General features: G+C 38.7%; 1 protein-coding gene and 1 long non-coding RNA gene across 9 annotated transcripts in view; one reads left to right on the forward strand and one right to left on the reverse strand.

Annotated features, from left to right (window-relative positions):
- LOC6728830 (maternal protein pumilio) overlaps window positions 1–18,401 on the forward strand; it is a 167,366-nt gene that overhangs the window by 21,004 nt on the left and 127,961 nt on the right. For all 8 annotated transcript variants that reach the window (XM_039295343.2, XM_039295337.2, XM_039295340.2 and 5 more), the window contains 2 exons: window positions 2,498–2,786; window positions 2,949–3,035. In XM_039295343.2, coding sequence (XP_039151277.1) covers window positions 2,498–2,786; window positions 2,949–3,035 — 376 coding nt within the window. The remainder of the gene's footprint in view (window positions 1–2,497; window positions 2,787–2,948; window positions 3,036–18,401) is intronic.
- LOC120285033 lies at window positions 9,684–10,993 on the reverse strand. The gene is made up of 2 exons (XR_005544276.1): window positions 10,678–10,993; window positions 9,684–10,603 (listed from the first exon to the last, which is right to left on the reverse strand). It is a non-coding gene; the product is annotated as an uncharacterized LOC120285033 (long non-coding RNA).

Here is an 18,401-nt window from a genome sequence, read left to right on the forward strand (position 1 = left end):
TATCAAGCTGTCGCACTTAAACAACATTTAGCAGAAAAAAATACATGAGGCAGCAGCAACCAGCTTTTAGGCCTAACAAAAGAAAAAGAAACCAGTCTGCGGTTTCTCTCCCTCTCTCGCTCTCGCAATTATATCTGTATCTCGCTCTCCGCTTTGGCAGCCGGCTGGTTTCTCAGTTTCTTTATTTTTTTTTGTCCACTGACGCTGTTTTGCAATTTCATTGCCGGTTGGCCCAAACATGTTTCAATGCCAAACGTAATAACTGTTATGATGTAAGTGGCAACAGCGAGCAGAAGAGCCACAGCAATAAAAATCACCTGCATCAAGATCAGCTACAAGAAATCGATACTCATTCCGATTTCAGTTTGAGTTGCATGAGATTGCAACGCTGATTACAAGAAACTTTTAGAACTTTAGATCATGTTTAAAACGAACAATATAAATGTATAAATAAATTAAGTAAAAGGAAGTAAGCAGTAGTTAAAAACATAATTCAATAGAATTATCGTGCTGATGAAATCGAATTGTAAACGTTTTGTATATATATTATGTTGTATTTGCTATACACTTTTTGATTAGATTTCGTTTGATATTGCATTACAGCGTGGGCTTCAGTTGGTTTTTTGTATTACCACTATTTTTTTTGTTGCTACTGCGGCTGGAGGTTTCTTTTTTATATGGCTGTTTGTTATTGTACGTTTTGTTTGAAATTAAAGTTGCGAAAACATTGAAAAGCGAAAAGCGCTGCTAAAAATAATTCGAGGCAGGCAAAAGTGGACAGACAAGTGACTCACCTGACTAGCACACACACACACACACACCGAATGCTGCTTCTTCTTTTGCCGCCTGCCAGGTGACCCAGACTACTGCTAACCCATTACTACACTACACGACCCCTTCCCCAATTCAGCGCCCTTTTCCGCTTACCACTCTGACCTTTTTGGCTGCCGATGCCTCATTTTTTGTTGCTTTCCCCCTTTGCCCATCCTCGCTCCCCTGGTGGCCGCACTTTCTTTTGTCTTGAAAAGTGAAAATTTTGGGTCACCAAAAGCGGAGCAGCGGGGCTAATGGGATTGTATGAACATACTACTTTGTGCTAGGTCAGACATGACTCTTAGAATTCGGGGGCCAATGGAAAGTTGCCAATGAAAACCTGACCTCGGTCAAAGTAGACGCTCTACAAAATGTAGAAAAGTGAGAGTGTGAAATCTAAGCTTTGGGAATACTGTTTTGTAATTTGAAACCCAAAAAAGTAATAGATTGTGGCTAGCCAAAATTAAGAGAAGAGTTTATATAAAATAGAAGATGATCCGTTTATGCTTGGCTGGCCTCATGACTGGGATTCTCTACCGCCAGATGGTTGGAAATCACATACAGAATTCTAAAATATACGTAGCTAAGCTAAATGACTAATACAGGTAGTCAAAAATATCTCAGAGTGTATGACGTAAGCTGCTTAAAAATTATAGAAATTACAAGCTTTTAGCAGCAATGCACTTCGCATTACAGTTGGATTAACAGTAATTAATTCCTTCGCTTTGGATATTTGTTTCCCCAGCTGCTTTGGCTGAGAGCGCAAAACTTTTGTTCTGCTCCCGAGCTTGTTTCTCTGAAGTCACATGTATTGTTAATAAGGCGGTGTGAATGACCTGGCAATGAAATTATAGCTGGCAAATTACATACGAGCACACATGCACTTGACGCTAGAAAGAAAAGACGCAAACAATGTGCAGAGTAGAGTGTAGTAAAAATCGCTTGCAGAGTCATCGACTTGGGTGCAGTGGGTTAAGAGCGATGAATGAATGGAAGCTGCCGTGCCGAGATAAATGCATTAATTAATTTATCAGCATGACTGACTCATACTACGTACAGTGGCAAACATTTCCAGTTTGATCTAAAGTTTTGCTCGACCATTTTATTTGTATGTTAAACGCTGCTCGTTAAAAAAAAATCGCTAATTTTATGCAGATGCTGTGTTTAATTTATGAACTGCTGGTCAGCTGGTCTGCTGACGTCACGAGTGATTTTCAAACAAGTTTGCTGCTTAAGTCTTTTGTTTTAGCCGGTAATTGGCCAATAGCTGCAAAACTGCGCAGTTGATGAGTAATATTATGCCGGCGAATTAATCTGCACTCATCTTAGATTGGTTTTAATTTCTAATTTAAAGTGGAAGATTTTTTATTTAAAATAAATAGAAGGCATAATTCTGTTCTAAATACATTTTAGTTCACTTGGCAGTTTGAGTATCACTGATAAGAAAAGGTTTATGTCACGACTAAGTGTGGATACAGTCACTCACAAACTTTCAACAATTCAAAACTGTTTACTATTACAGTTTGAGTTTGCACTGTTAACTAACATGCTGTTAAGATCCTTTGTTGCTTTTAAACTGTGAAATGTAAAATTTTTTAGATAAGAGATTAAAAACGTTTTAATGATAGCTTGAATAATTATAAACAAATATTTATTATATTATTTCACTTTTATTTTATTATAGTCGCACTCCCGGTTCACGTCAACCATCACCTGCAGAGGAGTCCCAGCCACGTCCTCCAAATCTACTCTTTCCCCCACTGCCTTTTAATCACATGCTCATGGATCATGGCCAGGGCATGGGCGGCGGTTTGGGCGGAGTTGTCGGATCTGGCAACGGGGTTGGAGGTGGCAGCGGCGGAGGCGGGGCAGGCGGCGCTTATGCGGCCCACCAGCAGATGGCCGCCCAGATGAGTCAATTGCAACCGCCGATGATGAACGGCGTTGGCGGCGGAATGCCAATGGCAGCACAGGTAGGATGGTTAGGTTTTAGTTAACAAAAGTATATAAAGTGTATAAAGTATAAGATCGAAATTGTATAAATTTAATAAGATTCTATTAAGAATTCTATTAATTCTATTAAGAAGTAATGCTTGCTTATCTTGTAATAACTAATCGTTAATCCTACTTGACAGTCACCCATGTTGAATCACCAGGCAGCTGGACCCAATCATATGGAATCTCCCGGAAATCTCTTGCAGCAACAAAATTTTGATGTTCAGGTGAGTTGAAATAAATCCTACCGAACCAGTTCAGTTTGTTGTTTCCATGGTCTCCAGAGTGACATTTTCATTGTGGGCTCGCAACCGAAAATTTGGGTCATGTGAGTGGGTGGCGTGGGATGGGAGTATGCAACTGTGTTGTGTGCTGGAGCCACAGTGGCTGCCTAATTTTCCACATCCGCCGGATGCTGCTGTTGCGTCCCCTGGTAGCCATTTCCGCCAGCCTTGCACAAAACTGAGTCCCAATGCACCACTCTCCATTTCTCGATTTACCATCCGGCATCCTCCGCAGTGCCCATCTCGTTGCATGCAATTTATTTCGAAACAAAACGGAAATCGGATTTATTAGCCACAAAATTGCTTTTAAGCTGGTGCTTCTGTGTGCCAGTGGCTGTCAAACCAGCCTTTGGTTAGGCTCGCTCTCAGTCACATTCCTGCGGTTACAGTGGGCACTCGATAGGGGAAAACAAATGACTAATTTTTGGTTTAAAAATTTAATAATAAAATGTTTTGTGTCATTCCGTTACTAACAAAAGAGATTACTCAATACCCGAATTTTTGAATTGTTTTAACCGCTTGGAATCCCATTAATATTGCATATCTTTCTGTGCGAGTGCAGACTGTATTACGGCCGCAGTCAATGTCATTTCTTTCTGTTAACTTCAGCTTTATATCTAGCAAACAACCAACAGACAGCCCTTCTCCCTTGGCTGCCAAATTGAAAATCAATATGCGTTGTTGCAGTTACCGATGCTATATCCTCCCTCGATCTCTGCCCATCCCGCCCGATTCCCCCCTGGCCTTCAACTGCTGGCCGCAAAGCAAATTGACATTTCCACACTTTAGTCGTCGTTGAGGCTGGGGCAATCTGCACTTCCGCTTTTTATCGCTCGCTCCACACATCCTGCAGGCATTTTTGTGTCGCTTTTGTCTTCTCTTCTGGCCCAAAGGAGGAAAAGGTGGGGCGAAACCGAAGCGGGAAAACTTTATCGTAGCTCTTTGTTGGCCTGTGTGTGTGTTTTAAGTGAGCTGCCTGAAAGTGTGCTGCGCAAAATTGCATCAAAGTAAAAAGCCAACACACTGTCAGAAAATGTTGTTAAGCCAACAACGGTCGAGCAACAGCAAGAGCAACAAGCATCAAACTGTATCCTGATCGGGCCAAAGTAGCTGGAATGTCATTACGGATGAAAAACTGATGCTGCTTGTGGCGCCAGAAAGGTGAAAGTTTAATGCGCTTCCTGTGTTCTGCGTAAAGTTTTCAATAAGCACATTCCAGTCACATTTAATGTTTTCAGCTCATATGTGTTGATCAAACAGAGATAATTGTAGGGAATGTGGCGTCTTTATTTAGTGAGCTCTTTATAAAGCAAAGGTATTCATAACTAAATATATGTATATGTTTAAATATTGAACATTTAAACATTTCTCTTATTCAACAGAAATCCGACTTGGTCGTTGTATCAAAAATAGTTACAGCTTTTCAAACATTAAAATGAAATTACCCTTTCAGAGTTCGGTTAAAAGGGAAATCCCCTTTGCCCTTTTATGGCACGCTTTTAATTCAGAGCAAAAATTATATTATAATGCCTGCGTTGTGCGAAAGACCATAAAGAATGTTAATATATGTGTAATAATAGTGATTATTATTATGTTTTCATATTCTCTCAGAGAGATAAAGCAACTCGCAACTCACTCCAACCATAAATAAAGCCCAGTAAAAGGGGCGACAAAGGGAAAGCAGGAGGCCAGATATGCATTTATTGGTTTCATGAGAAAGGCGTGCAATATGTTGCCGATAATGGATAATGCAAGGCATGCACTCAGGCTTTTTCCCACTTTCGGGTAGCTTTCGTGCATATTTCTTATTAAATTGGCGTTGATATTAACACTGAAAAGAAGCAAAGAAAAGAATCTTGACGAATTGCATGCAAAATAACGATGAAAACTGAATGAAAGGACTTTTTGTTGGCTTGAAGGATAGCAATATGGCACCACATAGTACAATGCCAGTGATTTTTGACAATGGTTATGCAATAAATATGAAGACGAACGACTTGACGCTTTTGTTATGAGATTTCGAAAGAGGGTGATAAAATAGAAAGTGATGCGAGTGCAAATATTGGTGGATTATTGCTTATTTGGTTTTAAGTATTAAAGAAATCCATAAGATTCTTGACTCTTACTGCAGTTTCGTTTAGCATCGTGTCTAAAATGCAATTTTCCTCATGAATATGCATTAAAGTCGGAAGAAAAACGAGGAAAAATCACATATGGTGTAACCATGCGTAGAATGTCAGAATGTAGAAGACAAATGAATGGATTGCCTTTGAAATGAAAGAAATCATTATTTATATGCAGCAGAAAAAGGAACAAAATTACCGCAGACCAAAGAAAAGGGGAATATTGCTTTGGCAAATCGCTGAAAATTAATGCAAACTGTTGCCAAAGAATCATCAATATAAATTTCAATGTGACTAATAACGTATTTGGCCAACTATTTGCGAGCAAATAAAGACAAATGTTTGTGAAACATAAATAAATAGTTTAGCCTAAAGTAAGAAGATAAGAAAAGTTAGTTTGACATATAATTTAGTGATTGTTTATATTAAGCAAAGCAGATGGCATATTTTCCTTACTTTTACTTATAAACAATTACAAATGTTGTGGCCTAAATGCGGAAGAAATGTTTTTCTATGGCTTACTTTTTATGATTTCCTTTCTCTAACACTTTTGGCTGCTGTCTGTCTTAGCCACGCTTCATTGGCTGCTTTTGTGTGTTAATCAGTCAGTTGGTAAGCCTTTTGTTGTCTTCAACGCGGCTTAATCGGATGATTGTTTTTGGCCTCTTTTGTCTGCCTATTTCAGCTTTGATCTGAAAGTCTGTTTAATTGATTTCAAAAGTGTCGGATTACTGCGGTTTTTCTTGTCTTCAGGTACTTGGTTTAGTAAATCAGAAAGTTAAAAGGAAAGATGCTTTTGTGTGTGCACAATTTAAATTTAACGAAGAGGGTTAAATAAAAATAACATAATTTAAATGCATAATCGAAATGCAAAGCGAAACAAATAAATCAGATTATAGCAAATAATTGTGTGCGCATTATGCAAATTCCAGCAATAGTTTTGTGTCTTTTCAAGTGTTTAATTTATGCATTTCGAAATATAAATAATTCTATATATTTTTTATGCCAATACAGTCGCATAGTTTTAGGTCAGCAGGCAATTGAGATTTAACAGATGGCATTAACTAATAGGCATGGGATAGCAGCACGAATGCCACTTGCATTCAGCGTTCAAATTCGTCGTGCATAATTTAGTACCGCCAAAGTGCGAAAATTTGCATAAAAATGCATTTAAATCAATGGAAAGTGCAGCATCTGCTTTGCTCCTTGCCGCCGATTCGCAATGCACCCCTCTGCAGTTTACCAACCCCTTTTCGTCGCTGGCATATATTAATATAGCAATTAATTAAGCGTTAATTGGCACAAAAAGCATATAGCTCATTATGCATGTGTGTATGGCACTTAGTAAATTAATTTCCAATTGTCCATGGGCAGTGTTTCATTTCAATTCAGGCCTGCTCACATTTTGTTCAAAATACGTTCGCGTTGCATTTCAAGTTTAAATGACTGCATTTTAACTACGTTTTGACTGATTGAAAAAAGGATTCAATTAAATGCCATTGCGAACGTGCATTTTGGTTGGTTAAATTTTGGATTTTCAAAAGTAGATTGTAGATTGGTATGATTTAGTTTTAGATAAAGTGACGATTATAATAATTGCATATAGAAATACGTGTTTGAAGAGCTAACGAGTAAATCATATTTGAAAATCAGCTTTTCTATAAGTTATATATACATATGAATATATTTTAAACCAATTGCTCTCCTAGAAGTTTAAAGCTTAAGTTTGCTGTGAAACATTAAAGTTTTGATCTGTTTTATACCCGGTCCGATTACCTTTAGCTTCCTTAGGCAACTTTCCTCATTTCGCATTAGTCTGCAAAGACTTTTCCGTTGCCATGGACAACGATAGATTGCTTCCACGTCCCCAATATTCAACTCCTGTTATCTGGCGAAAGCCATAATCAAGTGGTTGTTGTTTTTGGGCAGGGGCGTTCCACCGAAGGAGTGAAAATTGTTGGCAGTGGTGGGATGGGTGGGTGGAAAGTGTCATCCAATGCCGTCACTTGACATTTACCGCCAATAAAGCCCAATTAGCGGTTACTCCATGCCTCAGACACTCCGTCTTCGTCGTCTTCCCTTGAAGTTTGTGTGGACACGCAAATGCTAATTAGTAAGTGGCAAATAGTTGACATCGGCTACAAAGGGGGGCGGTTGTGGGTGGGGCTGCGTGGGTGGGTGGCAAGTGGCGGGGCGTCGCAAATTTGGTAGCCGAGACATTAATTAAGCGAAGCCCTGATGCATGCTTCACAGCATATGCGCTTATCAGCAGTGTCCTTGCAATTCCCGCCACTTTAATGGCTTAGTGTAGGAAACTGCCAATATGGAATAGTTAGCTGAGCGAGGATCTTGGGTTTATAGCGATTTAAGCACATTCCTATTCACAGACTTCGTATTTGTTTAAAATGTATCCACTAATCTCGATGCCAACGAAATTTGCCTGCCAATTAATCAACGCAGTTACTTCAGTTAACCTATTAACACTTCTTAACTTTTAACTCAACCTCACATGGGAAAACTTCAAAGCACAAGTGATTCCTCATCGAATCCACCCCGAAAAAGAAGCGAAAAGACGAAGAGTTTAGCAAATAATTTGCCTTTAATTAACATGCTGACATCATTAAGGAGATGGCAACAGTTTCTCAGATAGCCGAATCATTTGTCTTCACGCCCGCAGGAAATATCATCCCCAACTGCCGAAGGGTTTCATTTCCCAGCAACATCACCACCCCCCCGGAAAATTCTATTGACAGCGCCACCTTTCCACCCATGGCCTTGATGTTTGTGTGCTTGTGTGTGTGTGCTAATTAAATAGAAAAATTAGAAAAACTACGTCGTAAATTTCACTACGAAGTCGTGTAATACAAAACCCAAAAGCGCACTTATCACACTCCAGGGGCGAAACGGGAAAACTGCCGGGGAAATCGGGCACAAGCGCTGACAAAGAGCGATGAGGAAAATGGAGAACGGAGAATGGAAAACCTCGAACGGCGAAAACCCCAACGAAACCCCAGAACACCCCACCCCCCGGCGGGTGTGAAATCATTTGACGACATTGCTCTCTGCATGACGCAATTAATCACATTAAGTTGGCCTGGCCATGTTATTTATTTATTCGTGGCCAGACTGAGCGGGCCAATTCGCTGCAGACTATGAAAAAAGAACTCTTGATTAGCTCATAAGTGCGCAGCTAAAGACATTGACCTCGATAAGAAATGGAATTACCCCCTCGAAATGGTACATATAAAAATGCTAATTTGCTGATAACACTACGCTCGATATTGCATTCAAATTAATTGGAGAACTGAAAGGGGGAATACCTTGTTATATACTATATATATGCCTTTCATGAATGTTTCATGCCATATGTATTATCAAGCATAATTAGCTTTGTTTTATTCTTAGTTTAAATAATTAACGAATGAAACAAATATATTTTGGTTGAAACTTATGCGAATTCCAATGCAAATTTAAAATGCATTTCAACTGTTTTATGCTCGCATACTTTATATAAAATATGTGTGAAACCACACGTATTTTATTATTAAAAACCAAAATGTTTGGTCAAAATTGATGTATAACAAAAAATAGAATTTTCATACAATATTTTCACCACTAAAATGCATATTATTTATGTGTTACGTAAACTAAATGTACATTTCTTTTAGTGAATCCATTTCCACTTGAGTCCACTTTTTGGCCACTTTTCATCCCCCATAATAAGTTTCGACCTTTGGCTTGTCAACTTTTAGTTGGTTACGTCTGGCTGGGGAGGTTTACAACAACTTTTTCATTAATAGTTAACAAGCTTCATAATTAAGCAGCCAGACGTAGGAAAGTCACAGGACATTTCTTTTATTCCTCCACTTCTTTCTTGGCCAACTTTTTCTTTGGTAGCTACTTACTTTTTGCGGAATTATGTGCTAATAAAGTTGTTTAGATCCTGGCGTTTTGGTTGTTCTGCCTGTTTTGCAAGTATATCAATGAGCTGTAGTTTTAGTTGTCTAGCTGTCATCAGATTTCCCAAGCGCGTTTTCATGTGGCACCTTTCATTTGCAGACAGTTTTCCAGCTGTTTCCCAGACGTTGCTCATTTTCCGGGCCATTTGTTTGTTTACTGCTGCTGATGGCCTTGCATTCATCTGCATTTCTTTGGCAACAAGAAGAACTTTGACAAGTTCATTCGACTGTTGAATAATAAACCAGCAGGCGAAAGGAGTATGTAATATTTAAATTTTCACTCTGGGCAAGCCATAAATTTAAATTGGCTCATTAGCAATGGGGTTAACCACGAATACCCCAAAGCATAGTATCCTTAATCAAATTTGGCCCTGCTTTCTTAGCTGTAGGATATTCCAGCATATATATATATATATATCAGTGGCCACCTTTTTGCTACGCCACTTTGTCTAGCTCATTTAAGTTTTGTTGGTCGAAAAGCTTAACTAAACTAAAAGCATGTAAAGCACTGAAAAGAAAACCGCATGCAGACACTTTATTCATTTTTGCAGGGATATGGGGAAAATGGGAAATGGCTTTGTCCGCTAAGTGAGTGTGTGTTGAAAAGTTTTTCATTGAATTTCATATGTAGACGAGGGCGGGGAAAACCACACACACACACACACACAGTGGGCGAAGACATCGGAGTTGATAAAATGTTGACAGTTTTGGGTTAGTTGTCGAAGCCTTTGAGTGGACAAGCTGCAGGATAAGCGAGGGGAATGTAATTGATAGAGTGCATGGGTTCTTAAAGTTATTTGACTAGCTATTAAAGTTAGTTCAACGTTCTAAGTAGGGAAATAATCCAAGGGGAAAGCGCATATGGATTGTTCTTTAGATGGCCAATTGAAAGGGTTTACACTTTATACACAATCATTAACCCAATTTACAATTGCGCGACACACAATCGCAATCAAAACGGGGCAATCAGGAAACATTTGTGCCACGCTTGGCAACAATCACGCCAAAAACTAATTGCATACTTTTCGAGTCGATGTGTTTTTCCAGCGTCGCCATATTCTAAATAATTAATGCACAGCGCGCCGCCGTGCAATCAACATCAGTTGGAGTTGTCAAGTGACTTCATTTCGGTGCTCAACGGTCCGTGGCTCGTACGTAGATGGGAAATGCTTTCCACGGCGGCAATGGACGACGTGGTGGCATATGGGCTAGTGAAAATGGCGGCAAACAAACTGACGACACAGCAAAGTCATAGATTTCCCACAGACGAGGAGGGCTCGATGCTGCTTCTGCTGTTTGGAAGGTTCAGCCACATTTGGCCGGGGATAGACACCTCTATTCGCACCCACAAATCTCCATCTCCAGCTATACATATATGTATATATATTCCAATTCAGTGCACTTTAATGGTTCTGTTCAGACCTTCATGCTTTTGTGGGGGCAAAAAAAAAATGGAAAAAAAATGGGGCTTCGCTGGTGTCGCCGTGCAATTTAAATACATACCTCCTTGATATTATATTTCTGCGCTCCAACCAGCCAGCGACAGATCCCTTCACTACCCCACTTTGTGCCTTGCATGTGACACGCAAACTATATCTATCTATCTTTTTTTTGTATCCTTTGCTGTCTATAACTCCGTGCTCTATATTTACGCTACATTTAGTCGGAAGTTTGCCGCGTCTGTTGCTTTTTCATGCGTTCTGCTGATGGCTGACTTTTCCATTGTCTGTTGCGGTGATGGAAGGTTATGATAGTTTCTGCCACCTTCTTCATTAACTGAGAAATTCCTATAAACTACAACTTGTTTTTAAGCTTTAAACGTTAGGTCCCATACTCTTTTTTTGGCAGCATAAAGGGTACTATTTTGTTCTACTACACTTTTCAATTTCATGCCGTTCAATCAATTCTTTCGTCTTTTGTCAACTAAATTTGCCGCATGTTCGAGCAGAGTGAAAACCAGTAAAACGTGAAAGTTCATTTACATGTTCACAAAAAATGTATGCTTAATGGTTTCTTTATTGGTTTTTCCCACTTTTTTATTTCAACTCCTCTGTCGTGCGAAAAAAGTCAAAGTTCGATGATTTTATAGCGTTAAGCTATTAACGATTGTAATCTATATCCGCTCAGAAATATATAACACGCTAACTTTTCGCCGACAGGCAAATAATTTGGCTGAATGGTTTGTCACGTGTGGAAATTGATTTTTACGATTTCGTGAATCATTGAACTTGATTTTAGGGCTATGGCGATAGCTTGCCTATATATATACATATATATATGACTTTACTAACCTAAGACAATGAGTTCGACTTCCCCCTATCGATTTATTTGCTGTTTATTCCATTGCATTTTGTAGTTGCAACGATGCGCTCCATTGGGCCGTAAAAAGTTGGCGCAACTGCAGTTGCCTTACATAATCATTTAGAGGCTACTTAAGACACTTTAATGCACTTTTTTTCTCGCATCGCTATTACGTATTCTGTTAGTTTTTCCAATTAGTTTTATGAAAAAGCATAATTAAAAGTGCGCTCACAAAGGCGGGCAAAAGTCAGAGTCCGTGTTTTTAGACGTTTTCAAGGTTTGTGCAGAAATTAATTAAGTGCACAAATATGGAATGTGGACTGGGTGCAATCTTTTGGGGGCCTTTTGTATTTGGCCAACCAATGTGGATAATCGCAATCATCATCGTCGCGATAATTATCGTTATGTTTGTGATGGTTAAGCTAAGCTTTTGAAAGAGCCGGCTAATTTACACACATTCAACTTGTAATCCCCAGCATAATCACAGAGATGAAGTGAAAAGGTTGGCTCGCGTGTTCTGTGCATCTCATTAAGGATAAAGAGCCGGATGTCGCGGTCTTGCAAGTGTGTGTGTGTCTCTATGTGTGTGTGGTTGCATCCTTTTCGGGACACTGTGACACAATGAGAGCTCATTAGGACACTGAGCGAAAAGTGGTACCTTAACATTTCATTTTGGAATATGCTTACAACATTGAGCTTTAATATTATCAACATTTGCCAGTTATATAAGTTTTTCTGCAGCAAGTGTTTTTTCTCGCAGTGCAGGCGCCCAGAATATTTGAGTGAATGGGTGGGCTTGAGGCCAAAACAGTTTTACGGTCCTTTGTTTTCGATAAAATGTCATCCGCGTCACATTTCTATTGGTTTGCCGGGTGCGATGGCAGGACCTTTTGTTGCCATTTCTTTGGCCATAATGAGAGTGCGTCTTCAAAAAATGGCATTCTGAATGCCGTCGCCTCCCTGCTTGGTTGGGTCTCCTCTTAACTTGGCTCAAAGGAGCCGGATTGAGTGCAGCCGCAGCTGTCATTTCAGCTGTCATTGTGTGACATCTTCATCAGCATCATCGTTCTTGGCCGCCTAGTCGCTTAGTGTTTCACTCTTTTGATAGACGTTTGTCAATCAAAATTATGCGCTGGCTTTCCCCTTTCTGGCTCAACATTTTCACTCTTCTGCCCATTGTTTGCCTTTCGGTTTTGTCACTTTAGCTTGGCTTCCTAATGCATCATCCTTAATTGGCATTTTGTGTGGGAGACCTAAAGAATGCTCAAAATGTGATCTACTCTTTAAAGTTTGCCGCACTATTAAGGCTCTTTAAATATTATCATTGAGTTAGCATGCTTGAATACCCTGATAACTCCTTTAAACTCCGAACACACCGCAATCTCCTGAAAATGCCGCAAAGCTTAAACTTTACCTTTTGGCCTCGGTTGTTGTCGCTTCAAAATGTGTATTATTCAAATATCCATGACAATGCCGTCCACAAATTATGGTTGCGAACCTTTGGGAGAAGTTTATTAAACTCAAACTCAATTTGTGCCAAACACCTTGCTCCGGCACTCAAATGTCTGGATGGATTCTGGCCCAAATTGTATGCAATGCCACACTCAGCTGCTTTACGACATAATTACATTTTAATTCCAAAGACAAGAGCAAATAATATGGTAAAACTAACCGAGAACAGAACAACATCAACAACAAGAACGAATGAAATTTGAAGTTTATCCGAAAGTTTGCACTCATGAGGTCTCTTCCGGTTGGCTGAGTAGAATCTGCATGAATTATAATTATGTTTTTCATTAAAATTCACCTTGATGCCGCTGAACAAGTTTCGGCGCGATTTTCAACTTTTCGGAGAAAACTTTTTGCCCAGCTTGTGGGGGGAACATTGTGTCGCCGTGCTCTTTTGTTGTTTACATATTTGATTTACATTTTTAATGAGCTTGCAACAAATTTCTAAAATAGAATTGCGCCAAGAAAATGGTAAATTTTGTGGCGTAGATTCTAGAATTTTTAATTAAATGTTGTTGCTGCTGTTAACAATAATGTGCGAAAAGCAATTGAATGAATACGAATTGGCGGGGAGTGAAGTGGTTACTACCACCAACCGGAGTCAGGTGAGACATTCATTCGGCAAAGGATAAAGTTTGCCTTACAAACTACAATTTAATTTAACTTTGGATATTCTTTGTTCTCCCACTCGACTTGTCCTGCTCTGTTCTCTTCAGTGCCATATCATTTGGAGTAGACTATAGAGAGTTAGTTCGGGAGATCCCTACTGCATTTCTTCTCGAAAGTTGGCTGCATTCCTCTGAACGCACTGCCAATGTCAGCTTATTCTGTCATTCATTTTGATGTTTTCTGTATATTTTTTTCTCCACTTCTTTCGCTCTTTTCACTTTTTGCCCTTTTCATTTCTTTAACTTTATCGTAAAAAATAAAGTTTGTTCAACTTTTGGTAGATTCTGTTTGGATTTGCGCGCTGCATTGAAATGATACTTATCAAAACTTGATTTTCCACACTTCTGGTGGAGTTTTTTCGGACATAGGTTTTAAATATCTTGGCTTGATTAACGTTACTATTTCTGTGGAAATTGAAATGTCAATGATTTGCAATTAAATTAAAATCTATTAAATAATAAATATGAATATATGGAAAGGGGAAGAGGATCGCCTAAGAACTGTGCGCAATTTCATGAATTTCAATGGCAAGCAATTTCCCATCGCTGACTTTCATCTTGCAGCTTGTTGTTTACTTACACGTTCATTTTATTTAATATTATGCACATGTTTCATTTATGAAATGCAAACGCAGCATCTTTATGCGAAAGAAGCCATCGACTTTTCTCATACACTTCCTCCAATTCTCTTCATAATTTTTGGTCATATTATTTCTTTTAAAATTATATTTTAAAAATATATGATTAGACAGTAAATAAGCTTAAAGTCTATAAATTAAATGGGAATTTTTACGAACTTCCTTAAAATCCCTATTAGAGCATTTCCTAGTCCTTAGTTTCGCTTGCCATTTGTGAGTTGCATTTTTAATGGGATGCCTTGGTAAAAGTTTGTCATGAGTTTTTCTCTATTTTCCTTGGCTTGTCAGTGAGTCGAAGTACTAGTAGTAGTAGTAGTAGTAGTAGTTGCAGAAGTAGCAGCAGCTGGAAGCACAAAATTATTCTAATTATGCAAGTAGTATCTGAGGCAGCTGCCTGACAAATACAAATTATACGGGCAAAAGGTCTCGTAGTTGTGTAAGATGATTCTGGGGATACATAATGTTAAAGCTTAATAGATGTCAAAGGATACTACGAATGCTTTTTGTAGTTCCAAAAAAAACTTATCATGAAATAATTCTTTAGCCTGCATATTGTGGTCGCCATAAAATGTTCTTCTTCATTGGCTAATTGTGTTAATTATTGTATTTACTCTTCCTTTCAAGTGCAATTACCCTTACTACTTTTCCCGGAATTTTCCGCTCCTCTTGTAGCTGGGCTTTGTTAGTGAGCTACAATGTTGGATTTAATGCACTTGTCTTTGACAATGACTAACGGTTACTTTGTTATGCCCCCACCGTGGAGGTGCAGCACCGCACCGCACGAATCCACCCAGCGCAGCCCATTACCCTGTGTGTGTTTGCTTCGTGAAGCTGCAATAATGCCCCTTTAATAATTCTCAGTCATTTGGAAAATAACAGTACAAAGCCGTGACCATATCTCTGGCAGTAACCAACCTCAACCGTCCGGTCTTCATTTTCCCATCCTTTCGCCCACCGCCCGTCGCCCTTTAACCCCCCTCGTTCGGCAGCTCTATCTTTCAGTTGCTGTTGCACCTCGTTGTTGGGCTTTACTTGTTGTTAGCGCCTCCGTTGTTGGCTCTTACCACTGACCCCTTGCTGTCTCATCACCACCCACACCCACATCCACACACCCACCGCCCCTCCTCTGGCTCCACACCCAATTCATGTCGAACATGAAAATTTGTGTTGCATGTCCTTTTTCCGCCTTTTCTACCAACCTTATTTTCCCTACATTTTTTTTTTTCGTTTGTTCCTTTTTTGGCCCGTGTCCCTTTGGCCACATTTTAAGCTGCTGCAGCTTGTTTCCACTGTTGCATTTTATTTTACATTTTTATTTTCGTTTTCCGGCTCGTTGCTCTGTATTTTCATGTTGCACACCCATCCGTCCTACGGTCCCTATCTACTCTGCCAATTTTCTACCTAGCTGTGTGATTTAACTAAGTAGACCTCTGGGTCAGGGGTTTGACTTTATCATTATGCAGCTGTTGATAGTGGAACAACAATGCTATTTTTTACTAATCATAATCCTCTTTTCTTATTTTGCAGGTGAGTTTGAAGGCTTTACTCTGTGTTATGCTCTAAAAAACGGGGTATGTAATACTAAATACATAACTTGGTGAAATGCAAGTTTTGATATAGATTTGATAGAGTAAAGTAAAGTAATTATAAGACGGCAATATAATGCTCCCCAGCATAGTTGTGTTGTTTTCATCTGACCAACAGATGCTACAAAGTATGCTATAGTTTTTGCCAAGCCAATTTCTTTTACCCCTTCCGCACGATTTCATATTTATGGAAGGCAGGGAGCTAATTAAGTTAAATAACAATCAAGGCGGGCGTCCTGCTTGCGTTTTGGGAGCAAAGATGTTGGCTGCATTTTCATGGTTGCTTGGGGCACACGAGGCGTATGCGTAATATGATTTACAGCACATCAAATGTGATTATCAGGGAGCAGAACTCAGTTCCCAAAGGCAGCACACTTTAGTTCCAGCAACTGCACTATCCTGACTCTTTCTATATATATATATGTGTTTGTGTGTGTACTGCAAGTTGGCTTAATTTAATTTCCATTGTGCAGTGCAAGGACCAAGACGAAGTATTTACTACTGCCCCTTCTCCGCACACGCTCTTTTTGCAGCTGAGTGAAAACATAATTAATTAAATTAAATTTTCTATTTAGCCCCATGCCACTGTTGTTTACTCAGCCACTTGACACTTGCTTCCTTTATCTGCTAATATGTAATCTTTATATATGTACGTATATGAATGTACATACATATATCCCCCTGCCTTCAATTCGTTCGATTGTGTGCTGTCGGTTTCTGACTTTTGCCACAAATTAACTGTGTTTTGGTAAATTTTCCAATTGGCTACACAATTGTGCAATTCACCGTAATTGCTCGAAAATACTTGAAATTTCTGTATCAGTCGCCTTGCTGTGTTTGTTATTATTTTTCATGGAGTGGAAAGCAACTTGTTGCAAATGCAATAACATTTCTCATAAAGAACTCTACACTCTCCTACAGTGTAGACTTTCCCCTATTTTTCGACGCATGCGTTAGAAATTTTTCCGGAGAAGAAGTGGAAAATATTGCAAGTTTATAAGAGTAAATGCCGGTTCGGAATGACGTAATATTGTTTTCTATAGAAATAAAGATCTACATAAAAAATATAAATTTGAAAAATTAATGTTATATTAAAGTGAAGTAAAGAACTCTTAGATATTGTTCGAAATATATTTTATGTATATTTTTTTAAGCTCATTCAACAGTTAAACTCTACACTTATTTCCTTTAAAAAAATAGTGGAGACTTCTCTCTTTACAGTTAGAAAGCAGAAAAGTGAGAGAAGTAAATCCCTTTATTGTCCTTATAGAAATAGATTTTTTTTTGCGCTTTCGATTTCAGCTTTTGTCATAAAATATGTGTGGCAATATCCACAGCCTTGCCCGTCACTCAATCACATAAGTCATTCAGTCAGTCAGTAAGCGTGAAAATTCTAGCTTTCACTATGGTAAAAGGGTAAATAGCAGAAGGAAAAAGACAAACAGACACAAAATGTGTCATGTATTTCAGTTGACATTTTCCGACAATTGGTCATTCAGATATTTAATTGAATTCCTCGCTGAACCTAGATTCTAAAAAGAATTATATTTTCTGACGAGCTAAAATTTAAAAAAAAAATCTTAAATAATTCAGTTAATTGATAACACTGAATCTTCCCTAAATGTTATTATTACTGCTCCATTCGATTAAAAATTGATGTTGTGCTACCTATTAGCCTCAGGTTCACCACTCTTCGCCAAAATGAACAAACAATTTTAGAACGATAGGAAAACGCCATAGGCCCAAATGTTCTCAGTAGCCAAATAAAAATCATGATAAATCAACAGAAAGCTCTGAAGATGAACAAATACAAACAAAGCCGAAACCGCAAGCGTCTAAATGATTGAAAAAAAAATGAGAAGTGTAGTCTGGGAAAACAGAGGGAAGTGAAAAAAGGAGGCAAGTGGCAAACAGGAAAAGCGACATTTGCTTTTGTTACTACAACATTTGGTCGAAGCCCCCAAGCGCGAACAAACAACAAGGAAGTTGAGTGAGTTAGAAAGTGGGCGAAGGGGGGTTCTTTTTCAGCAAATAAGGGGAAGCCAAAAACCGAAGCTGTGAGATTTTTGAAAGATATGCCCACCGAATAAGAAAAAAAATCCAGTTCCTGCGAAAGGACCAACAAAACGCTTCGCAATTTGCGGACAAGCGAACAATTTGTAAATGTAAACAATGACAGTCAAGTGCCGGAATCAAGAGGAAAATGGAGAAGAAATGGGAGGAGAAAGCTAAAGGACGAAGGAAAAGGACTTCTGTCCGGCTGCCGATAAGGAGAAAGGCGCAAAAAAAACGAAGGAAACCAGGGAAATCTGCTACAGAAAATAAAACTTAAGGGCAGAAACGATTAAAACCTCAATTGTTCTAAGTAAATATTAAAAAGATGATGAAAAAAGTTAGAACAAAAATAAATTAAATATTACATTAGCAAAAATTTTAAAATATCTTCAAAATATATAGCTTTAAAAGGAAAATAGAAGAAAGTATTACGAACGAAACAGAATTTGAAGAAGTAAAAAAAAAAAAAC

The sequence above is a fragment of the Drosophila simulans genome, chromosome 3R (assembly GCF_016746395.2).
Source record: "Drosophila simulans strain w501 chromosome 3R, Prin_Dsim_3.1, whole genome shotgun sequence".
Taxonomy (NCBI): Eukaryota; Metazoa; Arthropoda; class Insecta; order Diptera; family Drosophilidae; genus Drosophila; species Drosophila simulans.